General features: G+C 36.3%; 1 protein-coding gene across 3 annotated transcripts in view; it reads right to left on the bottom strand.

Moving 5' to 3' along the window:
* The window catches only part of LOC127446781 (beta-galactoside alpha-2,6-sialyltransferase 2-like), an 88,724-nt gene that overhangs the window by 21,707 nt on the left and 41,722 nt on the right, over positions 1–25,295 (bottom strand). For all 3 annotated transcript variants that reach the window (XM_051707987.1, XM_051707985.1, XM_051707986.1), the window contains 2 exons: positions 8,046–9,027; positions 399–496 (listed from right to left, as the gene is read on the bottom strand). In XM_051707987.1, the coding sequence (XP_051563947.1) occupies positions 399–496; positions 8,046–8,967 (1,020 nt within the window). In that variant the 5' untranslated portion in view covers positions 8,968–9,027. The remainder of the gene's footprint in view (positions 1–398; positions 497–8,045; positions 9,028–25,295) is intronic.

The raw sequence follows: 25,295 nt of genomic DNA, 5'->3' as shown, positions 1-25,295 counted from the left end.
GGAAAGACAAGAGGGTGAGTAAATTATGAAAGAGTTAATTTTTTTGGGGTGAATTACTTGTTTTATGAGTCACTACTTCAAGCAAACAAGCATCTATTATTTTCCAATCTTTCTCTCAGAGATGTGACCTATGTCCATTTAGCGACATTAAATGGAACGTATTAAACTCAGTGCATCACATAATTTGAACAAAGAGCAGTGTCTGTCAGCATGCTTTGTGCTTTAATTTCTTCAGCAAGCATGTGTCAACTAGAAAATGAAGACTCACAGCTATACATACTCAACCAGAGCACATGAACCAGAAGTGTGTTCAAACGTGATCTTGTTCTTTTACGTGGCTGATTCACACAAAATCCCAATACTATTTGTGAAAGGTGAAAACATGAAACGGCGCTCACCTGAGAGTTGATGATGCGTATGGTGGTTTTATTTCCAACGTCTCTTTCATAACCCTCAGTAGGAGCTGTATTAAAACGCAGAACTGCATCATGGGAGTCTAGAATAACAATAATTAGTGTTACTAAAAAATGAATACTGTGCACACCATTCAGAGAATCATAGCATAGCACTTTTATAGCTCATTTTTATAGGATCTGAGATCCTTAACATAAGTAATGTAAAAAAAAAAATTATGGAGATCCTTTGAAGTCTATTATCCAGTTCAAATTTTGTTCAGAATCAGTTCTCATGATTAGTAAATGCCATTAAGTATCATCCAAATACATCAATGTTAAGTATGTTTAATGATCTATGTAAGAGGGGGTCTGGGTAGATCAGCGAGTATTGACACTGACTACCACCCCTGGAGTCATGAGTTTGAATCCAGAGTGTGCTGAGCGGCTCCAGCCAGGTCTCCTAAGCAACCAAATTGGCCCGTATGCTAGGGAGGGTAGAGTCACATGGGGTAACCTCCTCGTGGTCACGATTAGTGGTTCTCGCTCTCAATGGGGCGCATGGCAATTAGTGTGTGGATCGTGGAGAGTAGCATGAGCCTCCACATGCGGAGTCTCCGTGGTGTCATGCACAACAAGCCACGTGATAAGATGTGCAGACTGACGGTCTCAGAAGCGAAGGCAACTGAGACTTTTCCTCCGCCACCCGGATTGAGGTGAGTAACCGTGCCACCAAGAGGACCTACTAAATAGTGGGAATTGGGCATTCCAAATTGGGGAGAAAAAAAATAATACAAATAAATACAAATAAAAAAGATCTATATAGGAAGGACTTGGGGTTCCCCAAATCCAGTGTTGGGAAAGTTACTCAAAAATGTAATCCACTACAACTGACTAATTACTGCTTTAAAACTGTAATCAGATTACACTACTCATTATTTCATGGAAAAGCAATCATATTACTTTTATGTTACCTTCTAAAATACCTTTTCACAGAAAAATGTCTTTCTGCTCAATGAATTTTAAATAATGTCTATATTTTCTCCTATTTTATTGTCGCACACAAGTCATCCACTCAGTACTACACGTTTCTACAATAAAAATACTCATTAATGACTCTTAGAGGCTCTTAAAGTCTACCAATGCTGCTTAATTCCCAAACAGAGGATTAATAAAATGCTGAAGGCTTCTAATGCATGGAAGTCATTCCATAAAGTCATAGGGCTGTACTGATGTCAATCCTGACTCTTGACAATTAAACTCTGCTATATAATGGCCCATACCTTAATGGTTATTATAATGTACAATGCAGGCTACCCTCAAGCATTCCTGGAAACGTGAGGGACAGTGGCCAGTAATCAATAACCATACAAAAGCTCTGGTAAACCTGCTCCTTACAATCACACCGCACAGTCCTTCAATCATTATTCCAACAGCACTTCATTCCAAATAACCCTAGCAGAGGCACTGCTGCTACAATTTGTTGCTTTTAGGAACTGTGCAAGCAGCCGGTTTAAGAGAGAACAAAGAAGCAAAGTTCCTCAGAATTTATGACTAAACTAAATTCTGGGATTTCTATTGGTTGGATGTCTTTCATTTAATCATTCCATACTACACAGGTGTGTATTTTTGTTCTTTTTGGAGCTCAAAACATGTTTTTCCTCATTCACGTTTATTGTATGGAAAAGAGTCGTGTAACATTCTACAAAATATCTCCTTTCAAGATCCGTGGAAGAGAGGAAGTCATACAGGTTTGGAAGGACATGAGGAAGATAAAATGATGACATAATTGTGTTGAACTATCCCTTTAAGAACAATTAAAAGGGATTAAAACAATTTCTCCCTTTATATATTATATCAGTCAATTAAACAAGTCAAAAAATACATGTCTTCTGTATAAAACAGGGAGTGTCTTATGTAAGGCATGTTATGTAGATAAGACTGCATTAAGTGTTAAAGCAAGGATTTCTTGAAAACTAAAGTAGATTTCTATAACTATTTAAGGATGGGAGTCATTAGGAATTTAAGGATTCCGGTTCTTTAACTGTTCCAGTAATGATTCCAGTAGTTCTTTTAGTACTTTTGAGGAAGAATGATTTGAAAATGAGAAATGCAGTTCTTATTGGATTTACTCTCCACTGCAGTCTGTTGCCAAATGATGAGATCCTTTAAGATTTCTACAGAGCAGATATTACAAATCAGAAATCAATTTAAAACAATTCTTGTAAAAGGTGTGTTTGCTGACTTTTCAGAGACACATATCCAATCCAATAATTGACCTAACTGGCTATATCTGGACTGTATCTAAACAAACAAGAAATGTGATGGCATATATAATTAATTCATTTAAAATAATAATAATAAAAATAATAATCATAATTTTATATATATATATATATATATATATATATATATATATATATATATATATATATATATTATTATTATTTTTATTATTATTATATATATATATATATATACACACACACACACACACACACACACACAACTGGTCAAAAATTTTGAAACACTCATTCTTTATTATAATTTTTTTTTTCTTTTCTTCACATTTTAGAATAATAGTAAAGTCATCTAATAGTAAAGAAACTTTTGTGGTTTACATTACGGAAGCAAATAAATGACAAATGCCTTTGAAGCAAAAAAGCACACTGAAGTGCACTAATTAAAAAATAAACAGTGCTTGCATTTTTGGGATGCAGTTTCTTATGGTTGTGTATTTAAGCTGTGAATATTGCAATTAAAATCATTTTGCACAACATTTCATCATTAAACCTGTAATAAAAAATATTCACCTTCCAAAGTTTAGTTCCAAAATATTCTTCTTCTTTTTAAACGACATGTTTATTTTTTGACAGATACTGTCCAGTGAATATTTATTATTGAATTTTTAATGATGAAATGTTGTGCAAAATGTTTTTAACTGAAATATTCACAGTTTAAATATTCACTACAACCATATAAAATTGCATCCCGCCAAAATGCAAGCATTATTAATGCAATGAATTTATTTTTCAATTAATGCAATTCAGCATGCATTTTTTAAAATAAATTTGTCATTAATTTACTTCCATATTAACTCATCTGCCACAATAATGTCTTTGAACTATCTTCATTTTGCAGCAAATATTGATATGTGATCAATTTAAAGGTGGCCATTTTGGAAATGATCTATTACTTCTAGAAGAGCATGGAAAGTGCTGATCATGTTGATGATATAGTAGAGGCTTTAGAAAATCATGTATCAAATATGAAATGCCAAGCTTTATTAGGTTAATTCATCAGCATGTAATTTTTTTGATTAAAACTTTTATTCGATTAACAGCACTACATTAAACCCATGCTCACTGCAATTATTTTCTGTTGTCTAAATCCACAGTGCTCTCTAGTGGAGGAAATGTTGGCTGCAATAAAAACACCTTTGTTCAAAACAAACAAACATACACTGCGTGTGTGTGTGTGTGTGTACATACACACACACACACACACACACACACACAACCGGTCAAAAGCCACACTTTCTCATTCTTTATTTTATATATATATATATATATATATATATATATATATATATATATATAGATAGATAGATAGATAGATAGATAGATAGATAGATAGATAGATATACACACACACACACACACACACATTATATTAATATTAATATATATATATATATATATATATATATATATATATATATATATATATATATATATATATATATAATATATATATATTGTTTTTTTTTCACATTTTAGAATAATAGTAAAGTCATTAAAACTATGGAATAACATAAATGGAACTATGGGAATTATGTTGTGACTAAACAAAATCCAAAATAAATCAAAACTGTGTTATATTTCAGCATCTTCAAAGTACTCACCCTTTGCCTAGAATTTGCAGACATGTACTCTTGACATTTTCTCAACCAACTTCTTGAGGTATCACCCTGGGATGCTTTTTAAACTGTATTGGAGGAGTTCCCATCTATGTTGGGCACTTATTGGCTGCTTTTCTTTATTATTTGGTCCAAGTCATCAATTTCAAAAACATTTTTAAATTTTTTTTTTTATACAATTTTAGTTTTGTAATGTAAAAAATTAATATGGTGGCACAATTATATTTTTGTCTACAAAACTAATTTCAAACATTTAAGCATACGCCTTCAGATCAGAAGATTTTTAAGATTATGAGAAATATTTCAGTCAAGTGTTTCAAAACCTTTGACCGGTAGTGTATATATATACACACACACACACACACACACACACAAATACATATACTATACAAAAAGAAAGTAGCAAATGATAAATATAATTTTTTGTGACAATAACTAATCGTGAAGGAAGCCTCAAGCCTTCTCATCTATCGCTCTGTTCAGCTGACATGCCGTTTATTGGCATTCATCAACAAGCACTATTTTCAAAGCAGTAAATTTGAGTTTGACATTGAGCATTTCCCCACAATTTTGACAGAGACATCAATCTCCTGAGAGAATATAAGTCACATCAGGAGAGAAAAAATAGAGCCTGTGTGTGAGAGAGATATAGCGAAAAATTATACAGACATGGAGTGTGAAAAGTCAGAATGGTAAAAGAACAAATCTTTCTGCTACTTCAACATTATTCTGTCATATTACATATGGTTACATGTCACACATTATGTGCTATAGTAGTCAGAAGTCACAAGTGCTAAATACAGTAACTAAAAGGTTTGGAGCAAAAAGTCGAAATAAATAAACAATAAATGCTTTTTTTCTCTAGCAGTGGTTTTTGGATGTTGGCTGTCTTGTCGAGCACTTCTCACGCACCTTACAGTCTAGCTGATCCCACAAAAGCTCAATGGGTTTAAGATCCATAACACTCTTTTCCAATTATCTGTTGTCCAACGTCTGTGTTTCTTTGCCCACTCTAACCTTTTCTTTTTGATTTTCTGTTTCAAAAGTGGCTTTTTCTTTGCAATTCTTCCCATAACACCTGCACCCCTGAGTCTTCTCTTTACTGTTGTACATGAAACTGGTGTTGAGCGGGTAGAATTCAATGAAGCTGTCAGCTGAGGACATGTGAGGTGTCTATTTCTCAAACTAGATAGTCTGATGTACTTATCCTCTTGTTTAGTTGTACATCTGGCCTTCCACATCTCTTTCTGTCCTTGTTAGAGCCAGTTGTCCTTTGTCTTTGAAGACAGTAGTGTACACCATTGTATGAAATCTTCAGTTTTTTGGCAATTTCAAGCATTGTATAGCCTTCATTCCTCAAAACAATGATTGACTGATGAGTTTCTAGAGAAAGCTGTTTCTTTTTTGACATTTTTGACCTAATATTGACCTTAAGACATGCCAGTCTATTGCATGCTGTGGCAACTCAAAAACAAACACAAAGACAATGTTAAGCTTCATTTAACAAACCAAATAGCTTTCAGCAGTGTTTGATATAATGGCAAATGATTTTCTTGTACCAAATTAACAATTTAGCAAGATTACTCAAGGATAAGGTGTTGGAGTAATGGCTGCTGGAAATGGAGCCTGTCTAGATTTGATCAAAAATGACTTTTTTCAAATAGTGATGGTGCTGTTTTTTACATCAGTAATGTCCTGACTATACTTTGTGATCAGTTGAATGCCACTTTGGTGAATTAAAGTACCAATTTCTTTCCATAAGAGCAAAATCTGTACATTATTCCAAACTTTTGGCCGCCAGTGTACATACAGTGTGTGTGTGTGTGTGTGTGTGTGTGTGTGTGTGTGTGTGTGTGTGTATTTATTATAATATCAGTTGGGTAAATAAGGGAATACAATAAAACCACATTTGCATATATTAAGGCAAGGGTCAACGATATAATGAAAGTAGATTTAACTGAAAGGTTGAACTATGTTGTCAAGACATGGGTAATATTTCACAAATGTAAAGGTTGAAGCAAGCTGTCACATTATGGCTGGGTTTTATTCATTTTTATACAGAAATTTCAAAAATAAACCTTCCCTGCAGAAATATTCACTGGAGTAAGAAAGTGTGACAACTAACCTGGTCTTCTCAATATGTGTTTTGAGGCAAAGTCACTGCATTGCCACTAGGTGGAAGATAAAGACCAACAACTAGGGTAGTAGATACAGTTTGAGCCAAAACAAGAAACAGTTGGGAGCTTACAATCTTTGTGCTTGAGGTGATAATATGTGAATCATTACATCAAAGGTAATGATAATGACAATAAATACTAATAAATAAATACCACTATCAATACTTTTTGTTGTAGAAAAGGAAAATAACCCACAGGAAAATATATTGGAATTACAAACAGTTTATAGAAGAGAGAAAGGAGGCCCATTACAAATTTAATTAGAATCTTGACAAAAACATAAAAAAAGATTAGCATCACTTCCTTTAGAAGCCTATTCTAAAAACGCCAGATAACACGACCTATTTTGATTTGGATCCAAGCTAAATCCCTCAAAACAAGCAACTATATAGATAACATGAAACTGTGATCCTAACCCAATACTTTCATCAGGAATCTAAAGCAAACACCTAGGAGGATGAAATAGTTTAGAGAATACCATGAAAATATTATACAGACACCACTGTTGCCATAGAAATGTTTATATATATATATATATATATATATATATATATATATATATATATATATATATATATATATTTATTTTTATTTTTTATTTTTTACTCTGAAATCTGATTGGACAAGTCATGTTCGAATACATACATAAACTCACAACTGCGATTGCACAACAATTCTATTTTCTGTCAATAACTAAGTTATAGTTAGGCTAAGACCCCGTTTCCACATGGTATTAAGATGCATTTTGGGTGATCCAATCACATTAGGTCAGCCCTAAATACAGGTCTAAGTGGGATCTAAAACATTTTGTGATCGGATCACAGAAACCACATACGAATGTGGTCAAAAATGCATGTGACCACATCGCATTTGAGGTGTAAACGCTATCCCTCCTGAAAGCGCCCCAGACAGCAGCAGAGCACCAACCCCTCACCTGCCAATCCACCACAGCACAACAATAAGAGTTTAAACATTACTGGTTATGAGCGGCTTTAAAAGGAAATAACCTTCCGATCGGAAAATTCAAAAAAGCTGATGCATACACAAGCAGGAGAACTTCACAGATCTTCTTGAATGTGTCTAATATCAACATCAGCAAGACAGAAGAGAAGCACAAACATCTGAAGCTCAGGTTAATATAGGAAAACTATTAAAATAATGGATAATTCTGTTCGAAATGTTGCGATCGTGCTTAGATTAAATTTAATCTGCATCTGGGAGAAACAGCATGCCATTTTTCCACACTTTCTTTGTCTTTTCTGACTTTGTTGCATTTTATTATCATGTAGTGATGCAGTAACATAGTGATTGATGTATGTCATTGTGAAATCAGACTCCAAACCCATATGACTTACTATCTTCCTTAGAACACAAAAGGAGATGTTTACTTTAATTGCAGCTTTTTCCCATACAGTGAACATAAATGGTGACTGAGGCTGTCAGTCCTTCTTTTGTATTCCACCGAAGACAAGTCATATGGGTTTGGAAGGGCTTGAAGGTGAGTAAATGGCAGAATCTTTGGGTGAACTAACCCTTCAACTTCGCTCTCTCACTCACCAATCTCCTTGCCATGTCCAGAGCGGAGCATAGCTCCTGCAGAGGTGACCACTGCACAGGTCTGGAAGCCTGGCCCATAGAGCTGGTTTAAGGGAAAGTCAGGTACAATCTTCTTCCAGCCTAAGTTGGAGAAAGGCCTCTCAGCCCCATCCAAAGTTCTAACCTTCCCTCTCTTCTTCATCTCACACAGTACTTGTTGGCCACTCTGTTGGGTCTTCCGGTGCCCCCTGTAGGCCACACCATGTTTATTATTATTCAGGTAGTCTTTTATAGCCTTCTGGAGATGTGGACTAAGCATGCCTACTGACAAACTCCCCCTCCAAAGTCCATGCACTACGGATTTCGATCTCGGTACATAGAACTCATCTGGGTCAGAGTTATCGCGCCTATTCCCTACTGCCCATTTAGTTGTCCTCCTCCTATCCTCCTCTCCTTCTTCGTCATCATCATCTTCCCCTCCTACCACCTCATCATTTTCATCCCGTTGAGGTGAATCCTGATTGTACTCTTGTCTTTCACGGTTGCGACTCACAGCGCCTGATCTTGAGCCCACGTCTTGGGTGCCAAATGTTGACCAGGCCGCCAGGCTCTGGTGGTCTGCATAGCGATAGGTGTCCTGGTTAAGTGTACTAGGCTGGGGATCGGGACTGGGGTTTTCATTCTGGTTTTTCTCCTGTTGAATGTTGCTGGAGGCAGGGGGCGTGGAGGAGGTGGCGAGCCCCAAATGGGTGGCTATAATGGTGCGGGTGTTGCCTTGCAGCGAGGTCAGACGGCGGGTGTCCGTATGGGAGAGAGCACCCACAGCGTGAGACTCATCCACTCGGGACTCCATAAAGTAGGAGAGGAGAGCCAGGAAGACCAGCACCCAGAGCAGCATAAGCCCGAGGGCCAGCCGTCGCCACTGTTTCAGACTGGACTTCATTTCCCAGCAGTCCTCTTAGCCACGCGCTGCTGCACTCCGGACCCAGCAGGGGCAGGAGGCCTACAACAAGACACAACCATTTAATTTCACATTTTCCCTTAAAAATACAAACACACTGATTCTTGAGATTATTCTTGGACAAAACATGTTTCAAAATTGAACCTGTCATTAGTTTTGATAATAGATAAATTTCCACTTTGAAATTAATTTGAGATTCTCACTAAAATGTTTTTAACACAAATGTAATTTATATTTTGCTTAAGTACTTACTATATGTACTATATACAGGATATTTGTTACATATTATATATAACTGACATATATTAGGGGTGTAAAAAAAATATTGTATTTTATACCACGTGTCTGTTAAATGTTTGATTCTGATTGGTTCAGACGTTCTTACGTGTGCAATAATTTTTCAAGAAAACGCATGGCTATGAAGTAGTTCCAGGTCTTGACCGCATAACGGTTCCATATCACTTCACCAAATTATTTCAGTTATTTCAAAGAACCCTACATGCTACCACAACAAAATAACCAATTAAAACAAAGACAATGGTTATAGTAAATCAGTTAAGAATGTCAAATAATGTCTAAAATATGCTACATTTATTTCAATTTCAGTTAAAAAGAGCCCTCGCGCTCCCTCGTCACCCCTGCACTTAAACACGCTCACACACATACATACGAACGTACGTGCATGCACACACACACCGAGACTCGAGTTGGGACCAACAAATAGAGCTGCTCCCCCCATGACTTGATCAATACAAGCGTTTATTTTATCCGAAATAACTTTTAATATGTGCAACTTTTAATGTTTCAACGTATTTCGCCCTAATCAGCCTCACATAGCTATAGTGGAAAGCACCGTCGGCTACCCCTCCCCCCTCTGTTTCGCTCTCACACAAACTCTATCGGGAGCAAAGTCAGTGCATCACCGTGACTCACTGGGATTGTAAAAATCTGTTTAGAAATAGAAAAGCTATATACAAAAATGGTGACACTCGCTGCGGCTGAGGCTTAAACGTACATTTTGGCAATTTGAAGCGATGTTATTCCTGACGAAAGCCACTTTAAACAGAGGCAATTCAACTCACGATCTCTCTCAGTTTCTCTCTTTCTCTCACTCTCTCTCTCACACACACACACCCACATGCACTACCTTTTTACTCCAATGCCGAAAAGCAACGCATCCTCCGTTGCTAGTTCTAAAGTGATGTTTTCGAACTAGCAACGAACTTGAGCTGTATCAAAACTAGATACACTTGATCAAAACAACAGTTTATATATTATTTGAAATGTCTGTTGGAAAACAACCTTACGCTCCCCCTCCCCCTCTCTTAAGCTCTCACACACGTGGACACACATACGTTATACGCATAACGCACACAATTAGTCGCGAGTGAAAAACAGAGCCGCCATGTCAGCGCACACCTGCATCTCATTGGAGCTGAAAACAGTTGTTAAGGTTTACAATGGAAATATGGTGCCACTCGCTGCTGCTAAGAAGTGCTTAAACTTACATCTTGGCGATTTTGAAGAGATGTTACTTCTGATAAGAGCTGCAACAATAAAAGGTAATCCTAGAAGCGATCTCAGTTTCTGAGTTAAACACACACACAAACTCACACATGCAGAAACGTACTACCTTATTATACCAATAAGTCCTCGAGTAAAGCAGCGCAAGCCTCACAATCCTCCGTTGCTAGTTCTAAAGTGATATTTTCGAACTAGCAACGAAGTCTCGGACTGTATCAAAGCAAATGATGAATCCGTGGCAGAAGAAAGTAGTTCCACTCACAAGAGTGTTTTAGGGACGAAAACCAGAAAATATCTTGAGATAAAACCCTGAACAATGTCTTAAGGTGTGGTAACCATGGTATAAGTTGAATAATTGACCCCAGCCAGTTGAATTATTGAAAATTATTCCGCTGCATGTCGTGACCGCATTACCACCCCGAGTTATGCATATTGTAAAAAGTGAAATATAAATAAGAGTGTAGATTAACTTATTTTCTAAAGAAAAACATGAAAATTGTGAGTTCATATTAGTTTTTCTCAACGATCATCAAAATAAATGCAGTGCTGTTGTTGTTTAAGTTACTTAGAGCTCTGTTTTTTGTTGCCAATGTCAAGACACTTTTATGGCATTTATGATTTAAAACACATTTATGTCAAATCTTGAATAAGTTTAAGCGAAACATTTGTAGGTGCTCGTATCGTATTGTATCGTACCATGAGGCTATGCATCGTATTGTATCATTTATGTATCATTACATGCCTTATATATATATATATATATGGACAACAGTTAGTTCCGGTCCTCAAATCTGATTGGACGAGAGACGCTTGTGTTCGTGCTGTTCTAAACTATAGAGTAAGAGCAGTGCAGATGTGTCAAGAGCTATCTGTCTTACATTTAATATTGAGACATTACATATTTTAGCCAGCAGGTGACGGCAAAAGACCATTTTTGTGTGTAATATAAGCCAGTTGGTGACGTGAAGTGAGTCAGCATCACTCAGTGTTTACATTCAAAAGCATTCCGTGATCGCTCATATTACTACTACACAACTAAAGCTAGGAAATAGCTTTAAACTAAGAACTTCAGCATTAAGGCTCATCACAGCTCAGAGATACAACAGACTGATTAATTACACAAACTCAAGGTGCTTACCTCTTACCGGAATTTCCACATTGGAGAGAACATATTGTTCAAAATGGCGGAGGGCATTGCGGTTCCTATAGTGAAAGACTCTTGCGCTCCGGCTATCGCGAACTAGGGAGGAATACCCCAGCTTGGATGGCTATTTTTCCACTGAGAAAATAGGACGAATTTGACCGAAATGACATTATCCTCAGAAAGCTAAGATACTACAGCATCATCAACAGGTGTTTGCACACACTCCATCCCTCTCTCTCTCACACACACACACACACACACACACACACACTCATCCTTGTTTCTCCAATAACTTGTTGAAAACAGCCCAAGTCGTGATACTATTTCTAAAGTGACATTTTTTAATTACTAACAGATGCTTTGACACATCATTTGTTTTGAACCAGCAACAGCAGATTCTGATATGTCGCATGCATTGTTCCATGCACAAATGCGTTTTTTATGACCGTACTCAGTTTTTCCTATTTTTTTTTACATTTACTTGTTCATTGAACTGTTGTATACAAGCAATATCACACTCGCAATTTTGCTATATGGCACTAAATCAGCATTGCTGTGATTCAGCTGCAGCAGTGCTGATGTAGGACCATATCTCACTCCTGCTCGTGTGATATTGCTTAAATATATATATATATATATATATATATATATATATATATATATATATATATATATAACACACACACACACACAATACTGTGCAAAAGTTTTAGGCACTTGTGAAAAATGTTGCTTAGTGAGAATGTCTTCAAAAATAATGACATAAATAGTTTTCATTTATCACTTAATGTCATATAAAGTCCAGTAAACATAAAAAAGCTAGATCAATATTTGGTGTGACCACCTTTGCCTTTAAAACATCCCCAATTCTCCTAGGTACACCTGGACACAGATTTTCTTGGTTGTTGGCAGATAGGATGTTCCAAGCTTCTTGGAGAATTCACCACAGTTCTTCTATCTATTTCGGCTGTCTCAATTGCTTCCGTCTCTTCATGTAATCCTAGACTGACTCGATGTTCAGTGGGAGGTTTTGTGGGGGCAATGTCATCTGTTGCAGGGCTCCCTGTTCTTCTGTTCTATCTTTTCTATTTACAAAAGTAATATTTGGGAGTCTAAAATGTATTTTTCCTATTGACACACTAAAGCTGAAGATATAAATAATCATCTTTTGACAAATGTTTTTGTGAAACATCTTAAGTGCCTAAAACTTTTGCACAGTACTATATGTGTTACATGTCGCTTCTGAAGATATGGATTTAACCACCAGATTCTTCTGGAGCCCTTATGTGGATTTTGGAGCTTAAAATTTTTGGCACCCATTCACTTGCATTGTCTGGACCTACAGAGCTGAGAAATCTTTTCTAAAAAATCTTAATTTGTGTTCTGCAAAAGAAAGAAAGTCATACACATCTGGGATGGCATGAGTGTGAGTAAATTATGAGAGAATTTTCATTTTTGGGTGAACTATTCCTTTAATAAAAAAAATAAATAAATAAATAAATAAAAAAGTTACATGTGTTGTATGTAAATTATTATTATTTGGTTAGGCCGCACCAAAACATAACTGAATATCTCTGAACATGTTTAACATATTAATCTAAAATAATTTATTAATATATAAACTTTAATTTACTCACTTCTATAGCCTGTTTCAAGAATCAGTGAACAAATGGCTCTTAAAATGCCTTTATTTTTGAAAAATAGTTTAAGATAATAGTGTCAACCACTCTACAATGACAACTTTGATTGGGAGAGACTTTAATTTAAATACATCATCATTTCAAATATTTGATAGTGTTACCAGTCAGTGGTTTGACGTGTAGAAATCCATTAACAAAAACTGATAAATCAGCCTAAAAGATGCACTTTAAACAAGATTCTTAAAATACAGCGGCTTATTTTGTCAAAAACAGGAAAGACATCTCTTCTTATGGTTGTCTCTGACGAGATCAGTCGTACTCTGATATACTTCAGTATCATGTTTCTTTTTTCTAACTGCAGATCTCAGTTTAGATACGAGAACACCTGCTGTCATAATAGTCTTTCGGTAGGCAATGTTGTGTTAAAAAAAAGAAGAAAATTTTCCACTGGAACAGAAACGAACACAAAAACACAGGCTTGCTACCTAGGTATATTCCCTATTTCCTTAACTCCATTGATCCTCAAATAGTTTGTCTGTCCCTGAAAGACAAAAAAAAAAAAAAAAAAAAAAAAGATACCAATTAGAGACAATAACAGTCTTTTGAAAAGAAACCAAAAGCTGATGTCACTTCAAAATCTTCAAACCAAAGATGAAAATACATTTGAGTGTTTTTGGTTCCGTTTTGACTATGTGTACTTTTGGCAGAAAGGTTCTGGTTGAAAGAGGAAGCCAAGTGGATTTCCCAACCTCAGCACACTACAGCAATGGCTCTGACCTTCAGATGCTGCTGGTGTGGTGAGATGTGTTGGGAAACGTTCTCTGATGTAATCCTTACTGGCAAGTTCAAACAAGCCCCTCTGGACTTATGATTAGTCTCAGCCTCAGATGGCATGCCCAAAGACCACCCACAGTTTGTTCATTGACTCTCTGATGCATACTGCACACACAAATGCAAAGTGCTGGCTGAAATTTTGAGCCAAGTGAGAAAAGTGACCAAGGAGCATCAAACTGGACCAGACATTGTGCCGCAAGTCAAATGTCTTGCTACACTATTAAACTATTAAGCGACTAATAAATGAAAGACAGGATGAAAAACATTTCACTTGCTTTGTCCTCTCTCTCTCTCTCTCTCTCTCACTCATACACACACAGATGAAATCTAATACACAATGTCTTAAATACAATAGCATTTTAGTTTACAGATCTTATACAAAATAGCATTTTAGTTGACAGTCAGTTAACAACAACTCAGCTTAAGGAGGACACCGGGTATGCATAAGACAAACAGTTTTGATAAACGCAGATCTTCTTAAAAAAAAAAACATGTAATTCAAAGATGCTATATGACAAGTTAACAGGCCAATAATATGTCACTTAGAAACATTTAGTTTAAAGAACTGGAGACTTGTTTAGCAACTTGAGTCTGTGTGTGGTAAGATCTGGAATGGAGGGGCTGAGTGCAGCAGGACTTTCACATCAGTGAAACGTGTGACATATACAAAAAGAAACTGAAAACAAATGTTCACATCCAGAGCAAGATTAATGAGAAGGGGACATGCTTTTATCTACAATTATATTTATAATAAACAGGGAGTGCAAAACTTTTAATTAAAGCAAAGGTGGTGGAATTTTTTTTTAATCGAAAATAGCAGTAACACTTTACAATATGTTAGCGTTAGTTACCACAATAATTAACGTGAACTAACAATGAACAATACATTTACAGCATTGTTACTCTCTGTGTATGCTTATTTCTATTGTACATATGCCAACACATTATTAGCATTCTAAGTTATATATGTTAACATTAGTTAATGCATTCTGAACCAACATGAACTAACAATGAACAATTTGTTAATCGTTTGTTCATGATGCATAATGAATTTACTAATGATAATGTACAGAGCTTCACTGTAAAGTGTTACCAAAATTGATTATGGATCAGTAAAGATTACATTCAAGATTCAACTGCTCCACTGCAAGGGTCATTCTAAGATTATAGCCTCTTATCTGAATACGAGATGCTTTGGTTTAGAGTAGGGCTGCCCCCGACCAAAGATTTCCTAGTCGACTAGTTGACAACTAGTTCCTAGTTGTTGCACATTTATGATATTAATTTAATTACTTATATATATTTTGGGGGCATCAGAAAATGGTTTGAGTTCCAGGGCTGAGAAAGAATGTTATAAATAACATTTCTAACACTGTTCTACATTACAGAGAAATACTAAACCGTAATAATGAGCCTTTAAAATATGTCTGAACATTTATGCACATTAGGGTTGTGCCGACAGACGATGATCTCGGGGATCGACGATGGTCAGAGTGATCGCCAATAGCTGATGCCTTTGACGATGTCAAGACAATATTTGGCTCATTTTCCAATGTATTAAATTATAATAATAATAATAATTATTATTATTAGGCTATTATTATTATCAAATTAATATTACAAATAATTTGACCGTAGACACACAGACACACGCTTGAAGCAACACACTTTATTATATTATTAAGAACAGATGACAAAAAAGCCATCTATGCGCATGTATGACACACTGTTTGTACGGAGGCGTGCAGTCTCGTGGAACACACGTATGTAAAAGGTTCTCACTCTTTCTTAGTTTCTGTTTTTTTTTTTTTTCTTTTGCAAGAACAGTATCATCTATGAGTGTTGCAAATGACCTCAGACATCTCAGTTCAGGAGGTGATTTGAGTTCAGTTCGCTTTATTTCTACAGAGCAGTTCATTGTGACCACAACTCTGCAGCCTATACATCTGTGATTAAAACATAAAATAATACAAAAACACGTTCACCTCAAACCATGATTTATATTTTCAGTGATTAATCATCATTATAATTATTATTTTTACATTTATAATTGTTTTTATGTCTTTATTTGTGTAAGTAATTTTCCGCCCGCATGCTTAGACGGATACTTGCCTGACGGTAAATGGAAAGGTGGTTACTTATATATATCTTTTTTGATCAATTATTTTTTTATTTTTTTATTTGGAGTGCAATTTGAATTTAGAAATGTATTTGATTTAAGTTTTCGGTTTTGAAATAATTTAATTTTCAATGCAAAAATCACTAAAGCAAGAATATTCACCGATCCCTCAGCCCGGGGGTTACCGATGTAATTGGATAATGCGATATATATCATGAAGGAGGGAACAAAACAAATTTATTCAGACACATGATGCATTTTCACGGACAACAAAATACCCGTCCAGTAGAGAATGCACAGATGAAATAGGTTCTTTGCCAAAGAGATGTTGCCCATCACAACTGTTGTAAAGCCATTTTCAAAAAGTGTGAACAACACACATTTTAATTGCACTTAATTTTTTCCCAGTTTCATTAGAATTGTTTGTTAAAATAAATAAAACATAAAGTTCAAAGTTTGAAATCAAGGTGTCTTGCTTTATTGTGCAGGCTTAACCCTAACCCTGCTAAACGAAAATTACCCCATAGTACTACCTAGCGTCCAACCAGCGGTAATACCGGTGTTTGTCAGTTTTTTCTTTTTTTTTCTGCAACCAACCGACCAATCAAAACTTGGTCGACCAAGACTCTTCTCATCGACTAATGTTTGGTCAAGTATTAGGGAGCAGCCCTAGTTTAGAGAAATATTTCTTGCTTCAAGTGTAAGAGATCACTGTTCTAAACTTGGTTAAATACAATTAAAACTGCATTTGTTATCATTAGATGATTTTAAATTTTTTAATAACCTTCTAGCAGCTCAATTAAATGGTCCTGTGGTGTCACAAGATGAGTCTTCAAAAGTACAAATATTACACTCTCAATTATTAAGTCATAATACATAAATTATATATGTATGTTAAGTATACAACAATTAAAACACTGTTTAAAATCGTTTTAGATTAAGTACAGCATGGCACACTGCAGGAAACTTCAAGTCAATGATTCAGTTGTTTTTTGCTTATAAATAAGAATCTATTGCTGAGTCATTATGAATGTGTACGGACAAGCCTGTATGCCATTCCAGAAAATAAGGGGAGAACACAGTCCATCAATGAGGTCATGAGATGAACATGATTATAAGTAGATTATATTATAACTGTAGCATTGGTGCAGTCTGCCCTACTACATTTCCTTCCTCCTGATCCTGAGCTGAAATCTTGGCAGACAGACAGACACATTTCAACCACAGAAATATACATAAAACCCAAGTGCAAGATGATATGACGGGTGCAACACAGGGTAAAGGAAGTGAACAGACAGAACTAGAGAGAACGTACAAATAGAGGGAGGAAGTAACAAGGAGTGCAGAAGAGCGAGGGAGCTACACGCAGCACATCCACTCCATTATTCATTAGACTCGCGAGAGCCATCAAAACGGGTGACTTCCCAGGGCTCTTTTAGGTCATAATGCAAGTCACTCTCAAACACGCACTATTGCAGTAACATGCACAGTGAGAATAAATACACACGTCTCATTCCCTAGAAACATCTGCAGTGACCTCAAATGAAAATGACATGTAGTACACAATTCGCTGAAGACCTGCAATGCTATTCAGCACAAAAACCCTTTCAGCAAAGCTACTAAAGCTGGACAAATGTGTTTGACATAATCGCTGTGAAACTACCACTTAAAGGGATAGTTTCATTTTCTCATAATTTACCCACCCTCATGCAATCCCAGATCTGTATGACATTCTTTCATCTGCTGAACAGAAAGATTTTTAAAGAATATCTCAGCTCTGAAGGTCCTCACAATGCAAATGAATGGGTAACACCATTTTGAAAGTCCAAAAAGCACATTAAGGCAGTGTACAAGTAATCCATAAGACTCCAGTGGTTAAATCTATATCTTCAGAAGCGATATGGTAGATGTGGTTGAGAAGCAGATCAATATTTAAGTACTTTTTTACTATAAATTCTCCTCCCTGCTCAGTAGGTGGCGATATGCATGAAGGATGCAAATTGTCAAAAACAAAAGAAGAAAAATGTGAAAGTGAAGATTGATAGTAGTTTAACTTGACACAGCAGATAAAAAAAACTTTTTGCTCCTGTGCGAGACACTGAAGAAAATGACGAGACTGGCAAAATGATCAAAGACATCCATCTAGCGCATGTTTACAAAAAAAAATAAAAAATGAGGAAGAAAAAAACAAACAGTGCAACAACTTCAGCCTGAAGGGCCCCTGACATTCACAACAAGCACAGCTCCCTCCCCAGTTCACTAGACCATTTATGAAAACCAAGAGTGTTGGGCGGTAGCACCGTTACAAATAATGAAGCTATTTGTTCAACTGCATTTCTCAGTTTCTCATCTAAATTTTCAATCATGTAGCTTTGCAGTAGCGAACCTATATTACTGATTAAGTAGTGGGGTAATGTTGACACTCGCTACAACTTTATACTTTCCCCAGCAATATTTCAGAAATCAAGCCGTGGATCTGGTGTTTTCTTTCAATTTTAATTCAAAATATTTCAGTAGAAAAATGTGAATGTACCAGGATTTTGAGTCCATTCTTTTCAATGAAGCGTCAAATGGGTTAGCGAAACTATCTGCATCAGTTGCGATTAGGAAAGCTTGTAGCTTAGCTAAGCTAATATTTCAGTAAAGTAGGCTAATAGTGGCTATATAGATTTTATGACTATCTTGCCCATCACTGGAAACCAAGCTGCAAAACACTACGTTAAGAAAATGGTCACATTTATGACTGCTTATTCAGTATTTAGCAACTTGTGTTAGGCTACAAACAGCTCTTTTGTAGCTATATAAAAAACATAGGCCTGTCACAGAGACAGGTGTAATTTCTCAGGATACTTAGGTATTTGAGGACATTTAATACATGATATAAAAAATGTCTTGCATCATCTTTTGTGGAGTCCTAGAGAGGCTTGAATTTTTATTTTATTTTTTTCTGGTGGTCCCACAGAAATCAGTTAAGATTTTTCTTTTCTCCCATGTTGACAACCCACATTTTTTTTTTATCAGTTTCACTAGAGGTCGATTATCAGTTTTGCCGATTATTCGGCACCGATAACAGATCTCTGGAACTATCGGTTATTGGCAAAAATCCACACCGATAGTTTGTCACCGTTTTCGTCTGGTGCTGGAGCAGCTGGGAAGGGTCCGCTGTCGTTATACAGTATGAAAGCGGCCTCTAGAGAAATAAGACTCAAGAGAAATAAAAACTATCACTTCACTGATGCCTTGTGGTGTTTGTTTTGACATGTGAGACTACACTCTGCATGGAGCGGAACACTTCAGATGCGGATTTAAATCATCAACAGCGAAAAGGTATGTATACAGTACACTACAATACATGTTGTCATATCATTATGAAGTAATTCATTTGTTGACTAGATGCTGCATTAGTAGAGAACAGCAGTATGTTTGTCGACAAGGCTGAGAGGATGCTAACATTAAAGCTAACCTCAAGAGGTTAGAACAATGTGACAAAAATGATGCAAGTCCTACCCAAATGTTTAAATGTCACGATTGTTACCATCTATTACCATTTATTTGCATTAGTTCATATCCAGCTGGTCAAGTTTATGCATTCGTTAGCCAGCTAAGTTGCATATTTAAAGCTAGTGATGTGAGAAAGCAAATTAATATCTTCATGCAGCGGAGAGAAACACAAACAAATCAGAAACGCATCTGATTTCAATTTAAAAAAATTATCCTCACTGTAATATGATGACTTCAGATCGATCATATTAAGAATTTCAGTAATCATTCAGTATAAATTTTAAAAACTATCGGTTGATTAATTGGTTATCGACAGGTACTGCCCAACTTAGTTATCAGTATCGGTAAAATCCACTATTGGTCGACCTGTAAATTTCACCAATGACAACCGTTTGCACTCAAGGCTTGTTATGTCCTTGTGGAGGAGGGCAATCAATATACAAGACGAGAAGGCAAAAGTGAGCACATAAAGAGATACCAGGGATTTCTGAGCAGACAACCTTGAGACTGTTGATCTAAATCCAGTCCGCCTCTGAATGACCCCGTTTTTTGTTTACACTGCTCTCTATTATGGAAGACTAGGCAGTGCTCTCTGAAAGACCCCCCGCCGCAGTACAGCAATGTGGGGAAAATCGGCTCAGAGATCATTTGACTGCATGTACAAGAAGAGCGAAGGGAATGGATTGATGAGCAAACATGCTCACTGTCACACTCTGAACCCATTAACCTGAACCGTTCATCTACATTGCTATTGCACTCCATAAGCCAATCCACTAAAAGAGATTTTTACATGTGCTCAGCATAATTCATTCCGCCGCCAAATCCATTTCCATCTTTAAAAGCACAACTTCAATATCTTAGATCAGATTTGGTTCTTCTGTCACAGTAAGGTTTGGTTTTTCTGGCTTCATCCTCTTATGAATTCCAGGACAGTGAGGAAGAAAATCTCATACCTCTGACCCCATTTACACCTGGTATTAAAATCCATCTCAGGTGATCCGATCACAAGTGGCTAAATACAGGTATAAACAGGGTTCCGAAACCTTTTGTGATCCGATCACTCTTACCATATTCAGAGGTAGTCAAAAACGAATGCAACATCCCATTTGTAGTGTAAATGCTTATCCATCCTAATGTGCCATATACAACAGTGAAGGCAAGGCTCCAGACTAAATAAATGACTAGGGAGCCAATGGCTCCTAAAATGAAATCCTAGGACTCAAAAGCTGGCAAATTACAGAATCACTCAATAATATAAATGATTGTTCGGTGGCACGGTTGTTCAAGTTCATGTTACATTTTGTAGATGATTTTTGATGATCTATAGAGCAGCACAGTCTGCTTCGGTAAGTAAAAATCACAAACATTTTCTCAACAGAGGAAATGACTATTAATGGTAACTTTATGATAAACCTTTAAAGATAAACCTACCATGAGCTTCAAGGTTGTTAAATCGATGGAATATGCTTCTGCTGAAGCCATCAATCTGCATTATTCAACATTTTTTTAAATCATGTTTAATAGAGGAATTCTTAGTGAATTACACAAACAGTGAAGACATCCTCACTATGCAACATTTTTGTGTCTAAAACTTTTGCAAAGTACTGTATACACACACACACACACACACACACACACCAATCAGCCACAACATTAAAACCACCTGCTTAATATTGTGTAAGTCCCCCTTGTGCCACCAGAACAGCGTAGACTTTGTCAGTTTGAACCAGTCTGGCCATTCTTTTTGAACTCTCTCATCAACAAGGCATTTCTGTCTGCAGAACTGCTGCTCACTTGATGTTTTTTGGCACCATTCTGAGTAAATTCTAAAGACTGTTGTGCATGAAAATCCCAGGAGATCAGCAGTTGCAGAAATACTCAAACCAGCCCATCTGGCACCAACAATCATGCCACAGTCCAAATCACTGAGATCACATTTTTCAACATTCTGATGGTTGATGTGAACATTAACTGAAGCTCCTGGCCCATATCCACATGATTTTATGCACTGCACTGCTGCCACACCACTGACTGATTAGATAATCACATGGATGAGTGTTGGTGTCAGATGGGCTGGTTTGAGTATTTCGTTCGTTTACAAAAATGTTGAAAATGGATGTTTAGGCGGATATTGCTCTTCATCCATTTTTTCACAGAACTGTGAAGCATCCATTTAAATAGCTAATATTTGAGCCCAGCCTTCACGCTTCGCAGGCCGCTTCAGAGATGGAATCTGCACAGGAGATGGAGGATATACAGGCTGCCAGGGGCGTAAACATCCTATTTGCTTTTATAAGGTAATTAGAAAGCACTCTCTGAAGGTATGAGGCCTCAAGCAATCTGATTATACAACAGCAATACCTGGATGCCTTTTTAAAAGACATCAACCTTGAGAAATGAGCATTCAGATGAAATGTAATGGATCCCATTTAAACTGCACTTGTTTATGTGATGGTTTACGTTTTTACAATGTAATGGATCTTATTTGGATGGCACCACTTTATGAGATGGCACAATTCTACCCACGCATTAAGCTGGGTGATATTTATTTATTGATTTATTTATTTTTGCTATATCTCGATATTTTTCAGACCTTTGAAAATATTCAATACATATCTTGATATTTATTTATGCATTTGCTCTGAAATGATTTAAAAAGGATTTTCAGAAAGGAACCATCATTTCAACCAATCAGCCACTGTAGCAAATTAGATTCCAAATATATGTACTCTTATATTTTCTTATATTTTGCACTTGTAATATTTGTACTTTTCGGGCTGTGAGTGCAAATTTCAACTTATGAGTACAAATATTTATTAAGTTCTCAAATTAAAATCTACAAGCTTTCAAGTTTTGCTACTGGTTTTCCTTTATACTGTTTGGCAGATGTCAGATAAAATGAAGATGACTATCTAAAAAAAATGTAATCACGATTAATCACATCATTGTAGTTAATCGCGATTAATCGCAGATTTTAAAAGCGCTGAAATTTGACACTATATACTTTTCTTGTCAAAATTTATTTATTTCCATCTTAGGAAAGAAAACAAAACAATATGTAGCAATAAAATGCTTTAACATTTTCCAAACAAAGCTGTCCACAATATAAAGACAATGCACTAAAATATCACCAATTCAAGTCACATCAGACATTTCCCAAAGTCTAAGTGGGAGCTTGACTAATTGAAAAAACTAGTCTCCACATATGTTGCATATTCATTGCAATGGGCATTAAATTCCTTTAACTGTCATACTCCACAATATTAATTTGCTGGTAGACTGAGGCTATCCGCTTTGTTACAGCAATTGTGAAGCTGGGTTCATGATTCACGTCAGATCGGCAACACCAGCGCCGAGTGCCGCTATGAACTCACCATGAAAGGTCCTTGCAGACAAAAACGTCTCGTTCTGTGTTTTGGAGAAAGTTAAGATTTGGTGTGCTTCTGCAGTTATTAAAATGTGCTTTACATAGGCTGAAAAATACTTGACTTCTATCACTAGTCCCATCTGCACTTTTTTTGTACATCAAATAGTGTTAAGAGTTCCTTTCTCCATCATTTTATCACTGACAGAGAAGCGCTGTCAGAGATTATTTAATTTAGAGATAACAACCTCCGCGGCTCTATCATAGAAGAGGTTGTAACAGTCAACTAGCGTGTTAAGATAGTTCCGCCTATAGAATGTCTATATAACCACCAAATTAACGCTTTAAACTTTAATTAATCGCATGCTTTAACGCTTTAATTCTCACAGCTCTAATATATGTATATATTTTTAAGCATGGATTACCCTGAAGAACAAGCTGCAGCTAAAAAAACTCGCCCACGGTCATCTAAAGCGTGAGAGTATTTTAGCCAGAGACCCAACAATGTGGTGCTGTGTAAGCTATGCAAATTGGAAATGGCTTATCACAGCAGTACAACCTGCAAACACTTGAAGCGAAAGCTTCCTGGAGCACTTTGTCAAGACGGCAGCAAGGCAGCACCGTAAGTCCTGTTTACTTTTTGTCCCCACCCAAGCATGACATATTAGCATTACAACACGTGTTTCTGTTAGTAGTAGTCACTTAAAATTTATTTTCTAAATGTTTCCTCATCGCCCCCATGTTAAAAGTAATTTCTGCACCGCTGCTAACTTGGGTGACCATACGTCCTCTTTTTCCCGGACATGTCCTCTTTTTTCGGACCTTAAAAAAAGCATCCGGCCGGGATTTCCAAATTTGCGAAAATGTCCGGGATTCAGCTTTAGTTGCATTATGATGTGCATCTGATCTAATACTTCATTGTGTGTGCGTGCATATTTGCATTGCTTTAACCCCTCTTTGTAAGTCCTGCTTCTCGCACACCAACTGGTCGATTATAAGAGGCTTTCAGCAATTATTGGCCAAATTCCTGCCTGTCAATCTCTCCACGAACACGCGAAGCGCTGTTGTGTTCAGCATCAAACAGTTGCTTGACAGTAGCAGCAAACGACAGCTGAGTGGAAACAATGCCCAAAAGAAAGTGCAAATTTACAGAAGATTTGCACCAAATTCCTATGCTTTCATCCAGGTGGAGATCCGCGGGTAAGCATAATGTATGATATGTAAAGCTGGCACTTATGTGTCAGTTGCTAATAAAGGTGCAAGTGATTTAGAAGCACACATTAGCTCTGCGAAGCATAAAGGGTCAGCAAAAGGTGAAAGTTCATCAGGTAAATTAACGGATGGAATTACTTTTTGCGACCAGGTAAAATTGTTATCACATTGCTTCATTTTCCATGGCCATTCAAAATAATAGTAACAGTTAATGAAGGTACACTTATGACATCAAATATTTTATTTTAGTACATGGACATTGGAAATTTGTATTTATTTATATATATATTTATGTTATGCTAATAGAGTGTCTTTTTCACTGTATTAAAGTTTGCATTCATAGTAAGTCTATTATTCCACCCCGGCGAAAAAAAAAAAAGGTGTCCTCTTTTTGGAAAACCAAAATCCTCTTTCCTCCTGAAAGTGACTTGAGTTTTACATTTGTTTCATTTATTTTGTTGTTGGATTGCTAAATGTAGATTGCACTTTCCTTTTACTTGAATTGAACAAGTTCTTTCTTTTATATTGTGTCCCAAGTTCTGATTTTGAAAGGCTCTAAGACAACATTTTGTTAGACTGAAACTTGCATCCTAAAACCAGTTACCTGAAATTGTTAAACTTTATATTCAGTAGCCGTTTAGAGAGTCAAGTCTGCCCATCATCAACAGGGCACGGCTTAGGGAATTAAAATGCATTAATGAATGCAATTGCTTTAGGTCAAAAACTCTGCATTGACTGATGAGACATTTCTTCACTTGGAACAAATGACCATAGTTGTGGCTAATTACATTTTACACTGAAAAGTATAATGTAATTACCTTGTTAGAGTTTATAAATATATAGGCTATTTGGAAAGATTCAAAACATGAGGAGCTTTGAAATATGTACTTGGCACTTTGAAGGTCTAAACAAAACCCTAAGGAGTATAAAGTACCCTTTTCCTTGGAAATGTAAGTAAGAGTACATGAATTC

This window comes from Myxocyprinus asiaticus, chromosome 10 (assembly GCF_019703515.2).
Source record: "Myxocyprinus asiaticus isolate MX2 ecotype Aquarium Trade chromosome 10, UBuf_Myxa_2, whole genome shotgun sequence".
Classification (NCBI taxonomy): domain Eukaryota; kingdom Metazoa; phylum Chordata; class Actinopteri; order Cypriniformes; family Catostomidae; genus Myxocyprinus; species Myxocyprinus asiaticus.
Note: the sequence above shows the minus strand (reverse complement) of the source record. Positions and strands in the feature narration are given on the sequence as shown.